This window comes from Podarcis bocagei, assembly GCF_964188305.1.
Source record: "Podarcis bocagei genome assembly, chromosome: 15".
NCBI classification, from domain to species: domain Eukaryota; kingdom Metazoa; phylum Chordata; class Lepidosauria; order Squamata; family Lacertidae; genus Podarcis; species Podarcis bocagei.
In genome coordinates, this window is record NC_138141.1 from 10,561,981 (window position 1) to 10,576,993 (window position 15,013).

The 15,013-nt window shown below is 46.2% G+C and overlaps 1 protein-coding gene across 1 annotated transcript; it reads left to right on the plus strand.

Annotated features, from left to right (window-relative positions):
• Window positions 1–1,990: 1,990 nt before the first annotated feature.
• On the plus strand, window positions 1,991–14,066 carry PLPBP (pyridoxal phosphate binding protein). The gene is made up of 8 exons (XM_081171830.1): window positions 1,991–2,135; window positions 4,365–4,472; window positions 6,161–6,196; window positions 6,721–6,796; window positions 7,759–7,893; window positions 9,403–9,545; window positions 9,642–9,740; window positions 11,956–14,066. Exons 1-8 carry the CDS (start codon window positions 2,040–2,042, stop codon window positions 12,091–12,093), a joined length of 831 nt encoding a protein of 276 aa, XP_081027956.1. The 5' UTR covers window positions 1,991–2,039; the 3' UTR covers window positions 12,094–14,066.
• The last annotated feature ends 947 nt before the right edge of the window (window positions 14,067–15,013 follow it).

Below are 15,013 nucleotides of genomic sequence, written 5' to 3' on the forward strand. Positions count from 1 at the left end.
TGACATTTGGTAAAGGCTGTTCTTTAATTAGAGCTCTCACAGGCCAGTGTTTCCCAATTGTTGGTGTTTATACTACATTTTTTTTAGATTTGCCTTGAGAGAATCTTTAAACCTCTTTTGTTGACCACCAACATTAGGCTTTCCTTTTTTTAAGTTTGGAATAGAGTAGTTGCTTTGGAAGATGATAATCTGGCACCCACACAACATGACCAGTCCAACGAAGTTGACGTTGAAGAATCATTGTTTTGACATTGGTGATCTTTGCTTCTTCCAACCGCCTTCCCCCTTTCTTCCTGAGCTCGAGTGTCTTCAAAGTCCATGACACCTTTGGTAAAGGCTGTTCTCATAGAATCATAGAGTTGGAAGAGACCACAAGGGCCATCGAGTCCAACCCCCTGCCAAGCAGGAAACACCATCAGAGCACTCCTGACATATGGTTGTCAAGCCTCTGCTTAAAGACCTCCAAAGCAGGAGACTCCACCACACTCCTTGGCAGCAAATTCCACTGTCAAACAGCTCTTACTGTCAGGAAGTTCTTCCTAATGTTTAGGTGGAATCTTCTTTCTTGTAGTTTGGATCCATTGCTCCGTGTCCGCTTCTCTGGAGCAGCAGAAACAACCTTTCTCCCTCCTCTATGTGACATCCTTTTATATATTTGAACATGGCTATCATATCACCCCTTAACCTCCTCTTCTCCAACTGGAACACTCGCAGGCCAGTGTTTCCCAATTGTCAGTGTTTATCTGAGAGTCGTACAGTCGTACCTTGGTTGCCAAATGCCTTGGAACTCATACGTTTCAGCTCCTGAACGATCGAAAACCAGAAGTGAGTGTTCCGGTTTTCAAATGATTTTCAGAAGCCGAACGTCCGGTGTGGCTTCTGCGGTTTCCAATTGGCTGCTGGTCGTCTTCTTACCAGTCCTGCTGTTCAAGACCAGCCATGAGCCTGTATAGGTTTCTATAGAGGGCAATCTCTCTCTGACTTTTCAAAAGTTAGAAGGTTCTCGTAATCGTATATTACAATTACTAGGAGGTGGTATTAACTGGGATCACTTGTATCTTCTTCTTGGACCGGGTCCTCCTTTGGGCCACATAGGACCCTAAATCTCTGCATATCGTGCATACCTATAAATCTGCCACTGACACACACACACATACCCAAAGACAACCCGTTGAGGTTGGAGCCAGCTCATTAGCAATGGAACGAGGAGTGCCAACTGAGGGGAAATGGAGAGGGTGTTGGAATGGAGTATCCTGGTGAGGTTTCATGAAAAGAATAATGGAGAGGGTGTTGGAATGGAGTATCCTGGTGAGGATTGATGAAAAGAATAATGGAGAGGGGGTGGAATGGAGTATCCTGGTGAGGATTCATGAAAAGAATAATGGAGAGGGGATGGAATGGAATGGAGTATCCTGGTGAGGATTGATGAAAAGAATAATGGAGAAGGGGTGGAATGGAGTATCCTGGTGGGGTTTCATGAGAAGAAGAATGAAGAGGGGATGGAATGGAGTATCCTGGTGGGAGGGTTTCATCCCTGGACAGTGGTATTCCTACTAGCTGGTGCGATGCAGATCTTCACAACAGCCCTGTGAGGGGGTTCAGAAACAGCTGCCAGTGCGTGCACGGCGCTGCAGGCAACCAATCCCAAAGATTCCTTCCTTAGGAGTTCTGTTCTGGACTGATCCATGACGCCTCTGGAATTCCTGCTCGAAAAACACCCCCTCCTCTCGGGAAGCATTCGCGGCTGCGATCACTGCGCCAGCGGCGCCTCCCGCGCATGCGCTCTGGGAGAAAAGAATCCCCTCCGCTTCCCTTCCCCCGCAGCGACTTTTCCCTCGGCCGCCCTGAGCTGCGGGTCCCCGACCTCTCCAAAATGGCCGAGGGCCGAGCCCAGCCCGCAGGCCTGAGCCCGCCTCCTCCGGGCCCCACCTCCGACTCTCATTGGCCAGCTCAGCAGGGCTTGGAGTGGCGATTGGCTGCCTGCAGACGGCTGCGTGTGTGGCGGAAGCCCGGCCCAAGATCCGCGGCGCGGCTGGGGAATGTGGAGAGCGGGGATGGCTGCCGGGGAAGGCCTGGGACCGGCGCTCAGGGCAGTCCAGGAGCGGGTGCAGCAGGCGGCGGCCAGCAGGCCCAAGGTGCGAGGCGGGAGAGCGGGGCGGCGGCCGGCCGGCCGGCCGGCCGGGCGGTTCCTGCTCGGGACGCGGCCGGTGGGAGAGACCTGGCGTGGCCTGCGGATCGTTGCTCGCTGCTGCTGTTATTAATAGCCTGTGTATCTTTTAACGTGAATAACTTATTACCGGGTTTGCCCCCCCATTTTTTAGGAGCATATCCAGCTGCCTTATACCAAATCAGAATTTGGGTCCACCTAACCTAGTGTTTCCTGCACTGACTGGCAGCAGCAGCCCCCCCCCCCCTTGCGCAGGAAAGGCCCTCGGCATACATAGAGGGGGGACGCCTGGGAACGGGAAGGCATGCAGGGAGGTCGTGGATATCATGCACGATGAATGTTGATTGTTGTCTAGAAAAACAGGGGTGGTTAGCTTCATATTTTTCTGTTGCAACAGACTTCCCTCCCCTCCTAGCAAGGAGGGAAGAGAGACCCAGAACCAAGAAGAAATATCTCTTTTAAGGGGATGCATTTTGGCGTGGAGAAGGAGGACAGTCCCTTCTACAAACAGTCAGAAATTACATCCCACCTAAGGTGGGGTTACTGTGGCTCAGGCAGGCCAAGGTGGGATATTCCTGAGGATTTAGCAAGTCTCGCATAGTTCCAGACACAGTTTACACAAAACATTAGCATTTGATAAGACCATCAGGATGCTGGTCAGATATCCCTCAATGCAGTGCATCTGGGCAAACAATGACAATTAATACAAAGGAGGTTCATAGATATAGGAGAAGAATCCCTTCAGGAACTTCCCCTGATTGCTATCTGAGTTCTCAAGCAAGGAGGATTAAGGAGGCAGAGGAAATATTCAGGAGAGCCAAGATGACTTTTGGATTGCTCTCCTGTACTATTTTAGACATGTGGTTTATATACCTATGTATGTATGTTTACCTTGTGCAATTATCAAAATTTATTCTATATTTGAGACAGTAGAATTACTACAACAATTATGTTCTCCATCAGGTGTCAGATTGATCCCCCTTGGAAGTGACGGTTGAACTCTTAAGCAAAAACACTTGCAAATGACACCTCTGGCAGCCAAATCTGCTCTGGCAGTGTTACGTTAACGTGTGGCAATTTTATGCTGTAAATCATAGAATCACGCTGCAGGCTTATAGAAGAAAAGTCTTGCTTTTTGCCCTCTGTTGTTCCTTGTGAAGGCCTTTAACCATAGACAGTGAATTGAATGTAATTGATTGACTGGCAGCAGCACTCCACATTCCTTGCCCCTCCTGGAGATGCTGGGGAATGAGCCCAGGGGCTTTGCAGGTGAAAAAGATGCCCTGCCATTGAGCTGCTGTGTCCCCTATGCAGTCCTGCTAAAGTGGCGGGATGCAGCGGAGAGGACAGGACTCGTGTACCTTTCAGTAGATGTGCAGAAGAGGGACTTGATACACAGCAAGCTATACCTGCTGAAATTCACTCTTATACACATCTGCTCAGCATGCAGGAGCCCTGTCCTGTTCTGTATCTGCCCTCATCCCAGAAATTCCTATAAGCAATTAAGTAGAGATTAAGCACCACTGAATACAGTTGGACTTTCTTCCAAGTAAGTGTGGATGGGGCTGCTGTATGTTCACAAAGCAAGACTCAGGATCTCTTTGAATCATTAAGTCAGAACCAACGTGCCTTAAGAACCGTGAAAAGTAAATGCTGTTAAGTTCAGCGGGGCCTCCCAGGGCAGCAGCTATGGGATTGCATTCGAAGTTACTCTAATTGAATTTATTATAAATAAAATAATTGAGGTTGGAAGCCCAGCTTAGGGCAGATTCACAAATGGATGTGTTGTTACCGGTTGCTGCTGTTGTGGAAAGTCATTTGGCTTGTCTTAAGCTTTGTGTCGCGTTGTCATAGTCAATACCTATTGCATTTCATACTCATTTAGCCTCGTTTTAAAACATTTTTCCTCCCTCTCACTTCAGTATTCAGTGCAGTGAACTATTAATCCATGGAAGCTTATTCTATAACGTGTCTGTTAATCTTTATGAACCTTTGTGTTTTTCCCACCTTAACTCAAAACAGAACATATGAACTTGTCTCCCTTAAAAAACAAAGTTCAAGATGGATGTGAGATAATATGAAATCTCTTATCGGTGCCTGTTGGCCTGTGATAAATATTTCCCATGTTCCAGTCACAGAGTTGTGAGCATCCCCACGTGCATTTGGCCACTGACCATTTCTTTCTTTGCAAATACAGGGATTGCCTGCTATACAGCCTCGCCTTGTAGCTGTCAGTAAAACGAAGCCAGCGGAAATGGTGATTGAGGCCTACAACCATGGGCAGCGCAGCTTTGGAGAAAACTATGTGAGTGTCCTCTCCGTTTCCTCATTGTTTGGGTTTCAGGACCAGAAGGAAATAAGGCCTGGAGCTGCTGACATGCTCACAAACCAGAAGGTCACAAAAGGAGCTCATATTTCATTAGTCCCGCACCACCCTGGAGAAGTGTGGCATAGCTGGGGAGTAAACGTTACAGAGACAGAACTTAAGTGGCTTTAAAAGATTCGCAAATGGAGAGAAGGCTGCTGCGCTCAGGTTGTGCTTTCAGGCTTCTCATAGGCCTCAGGTTGGCCGCCCTGAGAGCAAGGTGCTGGGCTAAGTGGTCTGATCCATCAGACTCTTCATATGATCCTAAATTTGCTAAACTGAAACTTTGAAAAATAAGGGACACTTCGTATCTGTGAAGGAGGAAGACTAGCCCGGCTCACCCATGAGGCAAGGTGAGGCAACTGCCTCAGGCAGCAGGATTTACAGGGATTTGGCAATTGTATTCCAAGTGTGGTCGCATCATTTGTAAAAAGGCAATGTGATATTGGAGGTTCGATTGTCAATCCCTTTGCCAGTGAGCTTGGAAGTCACCCTTTTCACGGCTGTTGGCAGCCTCTTCCATGATGTATACCAGCAAGGTGCAATCTGATGTCATGAAGGCAGGCCGGAAAGGTTGTGACAATAGCAGAGATAAGTCTGGATGTGACCACCTTTCCACATTCTCATTTATTTCGAAATGGCTTCTGGAGGTCTTTAAAATGTAAGCTAGACCTGCAGATATCAGTTTGCTCATCACTGTGCAGCAGTAATGTTATATTGCGGCTGGTTAATTTGAGTTGCATAGTCCAAATGAGTGAACATGGGGAAATAATTGCACTAATGTTGGATACAGGGGCATCAATGTGGTTTGAAGCAGTTTCTTGGACAGAATAACTGTGGGAGCAGTTGGCAATCTGACGCATGGCTTTGTACTCAAGAATAGTGTCTATTAGCAGTTTTACAAATGGATATTGCCTCTCTTGTAAAACGCTGCTCATTAACCCTTTTGCCTTCTGTTGAGGCGTAATTGGAACTCACTGTCTTAATGCTATGCACATTTGCTTGTAATGTCACCCATGGTTTGAGATCGTATGGCTGACTTCCCCATCTCTTCCTCCTCCTCTCTATCTCCTTTGCAGCTTGGAGGGACTTCTGCTAAGATTAGTTTTACTTAAAAAAACCAAAAACTTGGCTTAGCGTTAATGTTTGAACTGGGAATCCTCCTTTAAGATTAACTCTGCTGAGTTTTATAGCAAATCAGCTTCCAACCTTTGATTATGAAACTGTCATTGTTTTAAACCAGGACCCCTTGTTTGAATGCACCACTGAGTCGTCATTCTTTTACTGTGAAACTAAGTGTGGCAGAAGTCTTCCTCCTGGTCACATGGGAGGAGGATGGGGGAGGAATGTTGTGCTTAGTCCATGCTGCATTAAACCAAGGATGGAGAAGCTGTGGCTGTCCAGATGTTGTTGGACTACAAATCCCATTTCCCTGGACTAGTGGCCATGTTGACTGGGACTAATGGAGTCCAACAGTATGTGGACAGCCGTCAGTTCCCCACCTCTGCACTAAACCATGGCGTTTAGCATTGCATGTGAACAGAGGCACTTGTAAGTCAAGGTGGCTGAGTTAGAGGTGAAGCAGAGCAAGCCTGGCAAAATTTAATCCATGTCTTAACTTTCTGCAGGTCCAAGAACTTCTAGAAAAGGCATCAGACTCCAAAGTAAGTTCATTTTGTGTGCTAGATAAAATCCTCATTCTGTCAAGTTGGCAGAGGCTTGTTTCAGAAAATTGACTAGTAAGCTCATGTTCAGAGAAGAATCTCTCTGTTTGCCTTTCAGTAGCTGTTCAGTTCTTTATGTATAAATAGCAGATAATCTTGGCCAAGATGCTTCTTTTTGTTGCAGAGCCCCAGTCATTTGAAATAATTTTCGAGCACAGATGGCAGCCTATATGCTGAATCTGTCCCAGCAGAGGTTATTTACACTGACAGCAAACTGCTACTAAGTGTGTTAACTGCCATCAAAATAATTTTAACATTTGAGGGACCTTGGATGAGATTTGCCCCTCTCTTCTTACACAGGGACCATCCTTTGTCTTTATTATGAGCCACTTTATGACGGCTTTTTGCCTTGAAAATTGAGTTATAAATAAATAAAAGTGAAATCATCCTTCACTTGCAAGTGTTCTATGGATGCCTAGCATGGAAATGAATTACAAATTCTACTCACTTGCCTCTGTTCTCAGATTCTTTCTTCGTGTCCAGAGATTAAATGGCATTTCATAGGCCACCTACAGAAAAACAATGTCAACAAACTCATTGGTAATAATAATTTCTTTTTGTGCTCACTTATGGGGTGGGGGGCAGGGAGACAACAAGAAATCCTTTGTGTACATTGGGGGGGGGGGTTGTAATGTGCTCACTTCAGTGAATGCACTACTGATACCAGCTCTGACTTAAGGAGATCCTGATTTTGAGATGCAGTTAATTTGCACAGTGCAGGACATAGAACCAGTGATTTCTCCAAAAATTGAAATTGGGGCTTGGAAGGATTTATTTTTCCCAGGTCCTAGGGGCTGCTGCTGTTAGCAAACATGAACTTGGACTATGTGGCACGCTATTTTTTATTTTATTTTTAAGTTTCACAGTCGTGGCCATTTCATAAGATTTAGCTTAGTTTTCAGTAGGTCAGCTGTACTTGCATCCTCCTGAGTTGTAATTTTGCACAGCTCTGTTAATGGATCTGAATGCAGTGTGGTAATTTTCAGTGGTGTCTCGTATGTCTGGTCCTTCAATTGATAAACTTATTTAGTTAATTCATAAGATCAGGCAGAAGGTGACTGAGAGACCAGCTTCTATTTTTGCTATTTCTTTGCTTTTTGTATGTGCCGTGGGCAAAGGGCCCTTTTCTCCTGCTTGGTTTAGGACAAGACGGTTTCTGTTCTCTCTTCCCCGTTCTAAGATGTTGTTTTGCATTATACATTTTGAAAACAATAGTTAAGAGGTGATTAATAATCTAGAAACTGGAAAGGAGCAAAAGGCCTTGTTGTTCAACCAGTCATCCAAAAGCGGGGCCAGCTGTCTCCCTTCACCAGTGTTGGGGTACTGCCTGATATAGCCTTATGGTGCAGGGAGCATTGTGCTACTCAGGTAGAGAATGTACAGTTTATGCAAGGGTCCCTAACTTGGCAGTACAACGCATACTGTGCACTCTGAAATTGCATGAAACTGGTATGCTTTCTGCAATGGATATTTGCTCAGATTCTTCTTTAAATGCCGTCTAGCGGTACCTAACCTATTTATGCTGGAAACGGTGGATTCCCTAAAACTGGCGGACAGAGTGAACGGGTCTTGGCAGAAGAAGGGGTCTTTGGAGAAGCTAAAGATCATGGTGCAAGTGAACACCAGTGGGGAAGATAGTAAGTAGATTTGATGTTGTTCTCCCCTCTCACATGCCAAAGGTTCAGGCTTGCATTTCAGCCTTCCTTTAAAGAGCAGCACTCTCTTTGTATGATCCTCCTTCATGTGCACACAAGTATGACATCTGAATGCATGGAAGGGTGATTTTGGGCTCTTTGAAGCTTCTGCGTGCCTTGCAGGACATCCGGAAAAGGAATCCTTCTCACAGGCAGCTGAATGCACTTGGCTTTCGGAGCAGTTGGGATTCCTGATCAGGCAGGATATGGTCTAGATTCTTCCTAGCAAGGCTGCCTTCACCACTGGGAGGCAGCAAGGTATAGTGTTTACAGTGGTACCTCTGGTTGCGAATGGGATCCGTTCCATTGGCCCGTTCACAACATGAAAAGCATGCAACCTGAAGCGCCGTATCTGCGCAGGTGCATGGCGTGATTTAGCGCTTCTGCACATGCACGAGCAGCAAACCCCGGAAGTAACCCTTTCCGGTACTTCCGGGTCATCGCGGGACGCAACCTGAAAAAACGTAACATGAAGCAAACGTAACATGAGGTATGACTGTGTAGAGTTGGACTAAAACAGAGGAGTAAAGGTAAAGGGACCCCTGACCATTAGGTCCAGTCGTGGCCGACTCTGGGGTTGCGGTGCTCATCTTGTTTTATCGGCCGAGGGAGCCGGCGTACAGCTTCCGGGTCATGTGACCAGCATGACTAAGCTGCTTCTGGCGAACCTGAGCAGCGGACGGAAACACCGTTTACCTTCCTGCCGGAGCGGTACCTATTTATCTACTTGCACTTTGATGTGCTTTCGAACTGCTAGATTGGCAGGAGCAGGGACCGAGCAACGGGAGCTCACCCCGTCACAGGGATTTGAACCGCCAGCCTTCTGATCGGCAAGTCCTAGGCTCTGTGATTTAACCCACAGCGCCACCCGCGTCCCTTAAAACAGAGGAGACACAGGTGCAAATTCACCATGAAGCTGCTTGAATGACCAACAAGCCAATTGGATTTTCTGAGCCTGACCTACCTCATAGGGTGGCTGGAAGGATAGAAGGGGCAGGGAGGAAGAACGATATATACATCACCTGAGTTCCTTGGAGGAACAGAGGGTTGGATTGAACTTTGGAGGAACCTTGTATTGATTCACACCCTTGGTGCATCTAGCGCAGTATCGCCCTCAATGACTGGCAGTGGCTTTCTAGGATTACAGACAGAGGATATTCCCAGCCCTGCTTGGAGATGCCAGGGGCTGAACTAGGGACCTTCTGCATGCAAAGCAGATGCACTGCCACTGAGCTGTGGTCCTCCCCCAGAGGTTGCAATAAAAATGCAATGTATAACAAGGCAGGATAGCTCAGTTGGTAGAGCATGAGACTCTTAATCTCGGGGTTGTGGGTTCAAGCCCCATATTGTGCAGAACATTCCTGCATTGCAGGGGTTTAGATTAGATGACTCTCGTGGTCCCTCCCAACTCTTAAAATGCTATGATTAACAAATGAGCTTTTCTTTTTAAAGGTAAACATGGGCTGCCGCCTGGAGAAACGGTAACAACAGTGGCACACATCCTCCAGAAGTGTCCCAGCCTGGAATTTGTGGGCTTAATGACAATTGGCAGCTTTGGGCACGACCTCAGTAAGGGGCCCAACCCTGACTTCCAGGTATTCCTGATCTGGGGGGAAATACTCGTATGCAAAGCTTGTATTTTAAGGAAGGAGAGGGCCAGGTTCAATTGCATTGTCTTCCCTCCCCTGCAGATGTTGATATCCTTGCGCGAGGAGTTGTGCGACAAGCTCAATCTCGCCATTGAAAAAGTTGAGCTGAGCATGGGGATGTCTACAGACTTCCAGCATGCAGTAAGTCAGTCTATTGCCTTTTGTTTTCTCTTTTTCTGCAGTTGCTAATCATGGGGCCTTTCTCCTTTCACTTCTTCCTCTCTCCCTCCCTCCTAGCAGAGTGTCTGGCCCTCTGAGTGAGCAACCAAGCTCATGCTGAAACATTTGAGTAAATCTTGGTTTTCCCATGTGGACAGCTTCCCTGCTTCTCATAGGCAGCGTCATAAACCCATGGGCTTGGCAGTGAGCCCCGTTAAATTCAATAGGATGTAACGTCTGTGTAGACATGGTCAGGGTTGCACTGATAAGTATGCTGCACGTGTCTCTCTTTGCCTTCATTTCTCTTCCATTGCTCTCCCTTGCCTGGCTTCTGTTTTCTTACCAGACCCAGCAGAAGCTGCTACTTCTTGTATTTAAATCCCTTCATCCAATGAAAGGGTCTTCTCTCTTCATTTTGTTCTCTTTATCTGCTGTCATGATCTCCACTGTGCTTTTAGTTTTTTCCTGGCTAAGCTTCACCTATTTCACACTTCCGAGTCTTTGAGTGTTTACACACCATACATTTAATATACATTCAGCACCTAACCTTGCCATCAAGAATCCTGGAATCTGTAGTTTACCTCATAGCAGAGCCCCCATTCCCAACACCCATAACAAACTACAGTTCCCAGGATCCTTTGGGGTGACCGGGTGCTTTCAATGTATGGTGTGCACACAGCCTTTCTTTCCCACTGTCCCTTTCTCTGGGATGCTCTGCCTCCCAATTTTTCCCACTTCTCCCTCCTTGCAGTTGGCTTGAACTCTTACCTCTTCTTCCAAGCCTTTGACATCTCCTCCTTTCCCCATCTTCGCCTTGTGTCCTTCCTCCTCATTTATTTACACCATTTCTCCCTTCTTTTTAGATGGCAAGGTCTGTTCCTTCTTAGCAAAACTATTGGATTGTACCTACTGTATTATCACAGATGCTTGTTTCTGCAGTTTTCAAAAGTGTGAATTTGTTGTAAATAGTAAGATTATACCAGCAATAATGAGTCTTTTTGTAAAAAAGAAAAAAGATTTAAATCAAGTCAAAATAAATCCACCCTGGATCCACTACAGAGATTCCAGGGACTAGAAAGGGAAACAGAAGCAGGAAAAGGGCACTAAAGGGAGGGGGGAAACAGCAGCTCTTTAGAACCCCACAGAGTATCTTCATGTGTTATTTCTCCCCACGCAGAATCCAGCTCCAAAAGGGGCCAATATCCTGCCATCGACCCATTATGTCCAATTCCAATTAAATTTTTTGTTGCACCAGCCATAGGCCATGGCATCATTCAGAAGGAGAACAAAAAGAAAAAACAAGAAAAAAAGAACAACAATAACCATAAAAATCATCAGGCACAGGCATACAATAAAATCACGGTCACAGCTATTAAAACTATTTGTTGCATTAAATAGAATAGAATAGCAGAAGATTCTCAGGTAAGATGTGCCAAATTAAATATCCGAATCTCCTTTGCAGTTGACCGCTATTTTGTCTAGTTCCTTCCTCCTGATCTTCTTAGCTGCCAGAGCATAGAGTGCTACTTTATAAGTAACAAAGTCGTCGGTGCCGCTCAGCAGCCATTTCACCCTTTCCACCCTATTCAGGTGTGTTCCATTTGCAAACGGGTTTTATAAATCGGTCTCTTGGGTCTATATATACATATACATGAGAATGAAAAATACTCTGGAACAGGGACTACATAATCTCATGAGCACTGTTCCAGAGTATTTTTCATTCTCATGTATATTATATCTATTTGGAAAAAGATTGGTTAATGAAGAAACTACATATCTTTCTACTTATGAGTGTTGAACTAATTGGCTGATGAAGAATTCAACGAAACAGTAGTTGTTATCCGGAAACACTGTTCAGCAGAGTTCAGAGTTGGACATCAGAACTGGACATTTGCTGATTATACAAAGCTTCATAGCTTGATCTCCGCCGGGTAAAGTCTGGCACCGTGATTCATTTCAGGACTTTCAGAGACTTCAGTTTCTTAGTTTTGATGTTTTGAATTATCATGAAGTTTTTCACATTGTAATTGTTTCTGGCCGTCGTGTTGCTTTTGATATTGCTTACTCATATTTTGCAACACAGGGATTGGTTTGTTTACTAATTTACAAATGGGACAGCCAAGGCCTTTCAGATCAAAGTTCCAACTTCCAAAGCACCCGTGATTTTTCTCGTGGTTTTTTTTTTGCTGCTTTGCAGATTGAAGTTGGATCGACAAATGTTCGGATCGGAAGCACCATCTTTGGAGAGCGAGACTACCCCAACAAACCTTCCAGCGACAAAGCCCCGAGGGAGATTAAAGGCCAGCTGGAGAATTTGACAGTGAAAGAGCACTAACAGGAGAAGGCCCTAGCGATTCCTTCCGTGGAGGGAGGGGAATCCTTTCTGATAGACCTTACTATGCACTTGACTTTCCCTTTGGGCTGACAGCTGTGGGACACCATCAGGTAATCAGAGGGCGTCGCAGGCACTTCGTCACATGTAATTTTAATATTGTCTATCCATAGAGATTGAATTTTTCTATAAAAAAACCAGCAAATGGAGCACCAGTGATTGACGAGTGACTTTTGGTACCTTAGCTGAAGTGACTTTAGATAGCTGCTCTGGCTAACCAGCTGACTTAAGCCCTACTAGGTCTGGGCAGGAAACATTTCCAGCTGTGAACATTACACATTTCTAATTGGAAACTTGGTTTCCCAGAGGTGGAAACCCCTCTTTGTGGGGGTGCCATGGCCATGCTCCATTGACTAAGCCCCCCTCCACCATCCCACTGAAATGCTTTATGGGTAAACTGCTGTGTTGTGTGCCACCAAGCATCCTATCAGAGGTCGAGGTCTTAGACCCTTTAATGACACTAAAAAGCACCTGTTCAGCAGGGGCGGTTTGCTGCTTGCTACGCTGGAAAGATATGAGTCAGGGTGCACTTGCAAGCTTAAGCTACTGGCAGCTTTTGAGCCACAGGTTGGGAAGATTTCTCTTTTTTTAGGTTGTATTCATCCTCCGAAGACTGCTGCTACAAGTTTTGATAGTCGACTGCATATCGCTTTCTCTCTCACAATATAAAATGTCCCTTCCCCCCCCCCTCTGGAAAATTGATGGTTGGAGTAGTTCTGCTAGGTAAAAGCAGTATGTTCTGCTAGCCAAAGCCGGGAAATTCCCTGACTCTGCTGCTGACTTGCTGTGTGATCTTGGCCAAGTCACTTAACCATACTGTGCCTGTGTCCCCTATATGAGAAAAACGGGGCTGACCTACCTCACGTGGGAGACCGAGAGGCTGTCGTGCCTGGAAAGTTCCTTGAAATGCCCGTTCCCACACTCCCTAAACCCCACCTGCCCTGGAGGAAAGGCAATACTGCAGAGTAGAGCAGTCTCGGACAGAAGGCCAAACTAAACCTTAACTCCAAGCAGTCATTCACACACTCGCTTGGGCGTGGGTGGGTTTGGCAGGACAGCTTGAGCAGCGAGCCTGCAAGTAGCACATGTGTGAAGAAACGGTTACGCTGGGCAAATGGTGAACTCCCAAATTTTAATGCAAAGCATCCTTATCCCAGATGCTGGGTCCCAAGTGGCAGAAAGTAACAAGTTGTTTCCCCACTGTACATATCTTAAGGTTCATTTAAAGCAGCCATCACTCTTGCTTCACTAAGTATTCATCTCTCCTCTGCAGCATCCCCAATCGGTGAAAATGTTTACAGTGAAATCTTGTTTTGTAACTCACATGTTGACAATCTACTTCAAGGCCCAGTCTGCTGCTACAAATGACTTTAGTCCCCAGTAGAAATATACCCTCCCCCCGGTCCTCTTTTCCTTAATAGCTTGGGAGTTTGGTGTGTCTTTGGGTTACTCCAGCGGTGTGTCTTTGGCTAGGGTACCATAGTTCAGTGCTAGGACACATGCTTGACATGCAGAAGGTGCCAGGTTAAAGCCTTGGCGTTTCCACTTAAAGCAAAAGCAAGTTATGGATGGATAGCATACCTGAGACCCTAGGAAGCTGCTGCCAATCTTGGCTCCAGTGAGCTAGCTGAACCAATGGTGTCACCTAATATAAGCCAGTTTCCTATGCTCCTAGCAGTGGGACTTGGTTTTTCTCGCCCTGGACACTGAATGTAACTGCAAAGAACAAACACCCAGCCCACTTAGTGTCCCACTACGTAGGTGCAATGCTAAATGCAGCCCAAACTTCTTTCCTCCCGCCCCGAGCTCCGCAGTGCAGTGTTTTCATGTGTGTTAAGAAATAAAACCCGTTGTGGATCAGAATACTGTACCATCTGTGCCAGTTACTAAGCTATTAAAGATGTTATTTTTTCTTCTTCTTTTGTTCTTGGTGTTGTGAATTGCAAAGGGGGAGAGGAAAGAACAGTGCCGGTGGGTTTGTGCTTGGCTGCTCAGATTTTATTGCCCTTTGAAGGCCAAGAAGCTCTTGTTCTGGAGGGATGGCGGGTGTCCAGCTCAAAATATGTAGCTGTTCTAAAATGGACCACCCTGCTCTGGTCTGAATGCTCTCCAGGCTGCTTTTGCACTGGACCCTGGGGAACCCATCTTGCAGCAGGACCCAGTCCATTTGGTCTGGCGACGAGCGGCAGGAGGCTCTAGTGGTCAGCAGCCGGTGAAGAAGAGAGGGCTGCGTAAGAGAGAAAGGGTTCTGCTCTCAAATGAGGTCATGTGCAGTAAGGAGAGTGCAAAACATTGTGGGAGGGGAAGTGGTGGGGTGCACCTTAGAGGAAGCAGTCTGGTGGGGGTGAGTGTACATCGGTTTCCCATCTTCAGTGTTGCTGAAAACAGAAGAACGACACACTTGTACAACACGAGAACAGGCCTTTGCTGCAGTGGCTCCCTGTCTGTGGAATGCTCTCCCCAGGGAAATTCGCCTGGCGCCTTCATTATAAACCTTTAGGCAGCAGGCCAAAGTGTTCCTTTTTAACCAGGCCTTTGGTTGATTTGATTAACATCCTATGCCCTTTTAAAATGTGTTTTTTTTGCAGGGTGGGTATTGGGTTGTTGCTCTTTTTGTTGCAAGCATAGTTGTTGTTGATGGGAGTTGTGGTCCAGCAAAATTCAGAGGGCACTCCGTTGGCTCCCTCTGTATTAGCAGAAAAGCATTGAAATAAGAGTACATCTTTTGCTAGCCTACGCCTGTTTGTATGGTGTCCCACCTTCTCAGTCTTGAACACGCTCAAACGATAAATACAAAGTTTATGTGCGTAAAGCCTAATAATCTTAAGAAGGTGGCTAGCCTGTGACCCTCCAGATGTTCCTG

Excerpts from the sequence above, each read along its gene's own strand:
- PLPBP (XM_081171830.1), top strand. The coding sequence starts at position 2,040 with ATGTGGAGAGCGGGGATGGCTGCCGGGGAAGGCCTGGGACCGGCGCTC. Across the intron at positions 2,136-4,364 it reads CGGCGGCCAGCAGGCCCAAG|GGATTGCCTGCTATACAGCC; the intron begins GTGCGAGGCGGG and ends TTGCAAATACAG. Across the intron at positions 6,797-7,758 it reads CAATGTCAACAAACTCATTG|CGGTACCTAACCTATTTATG; the intron begins GTAATAATAATT and ends AATGCCGTCTAG.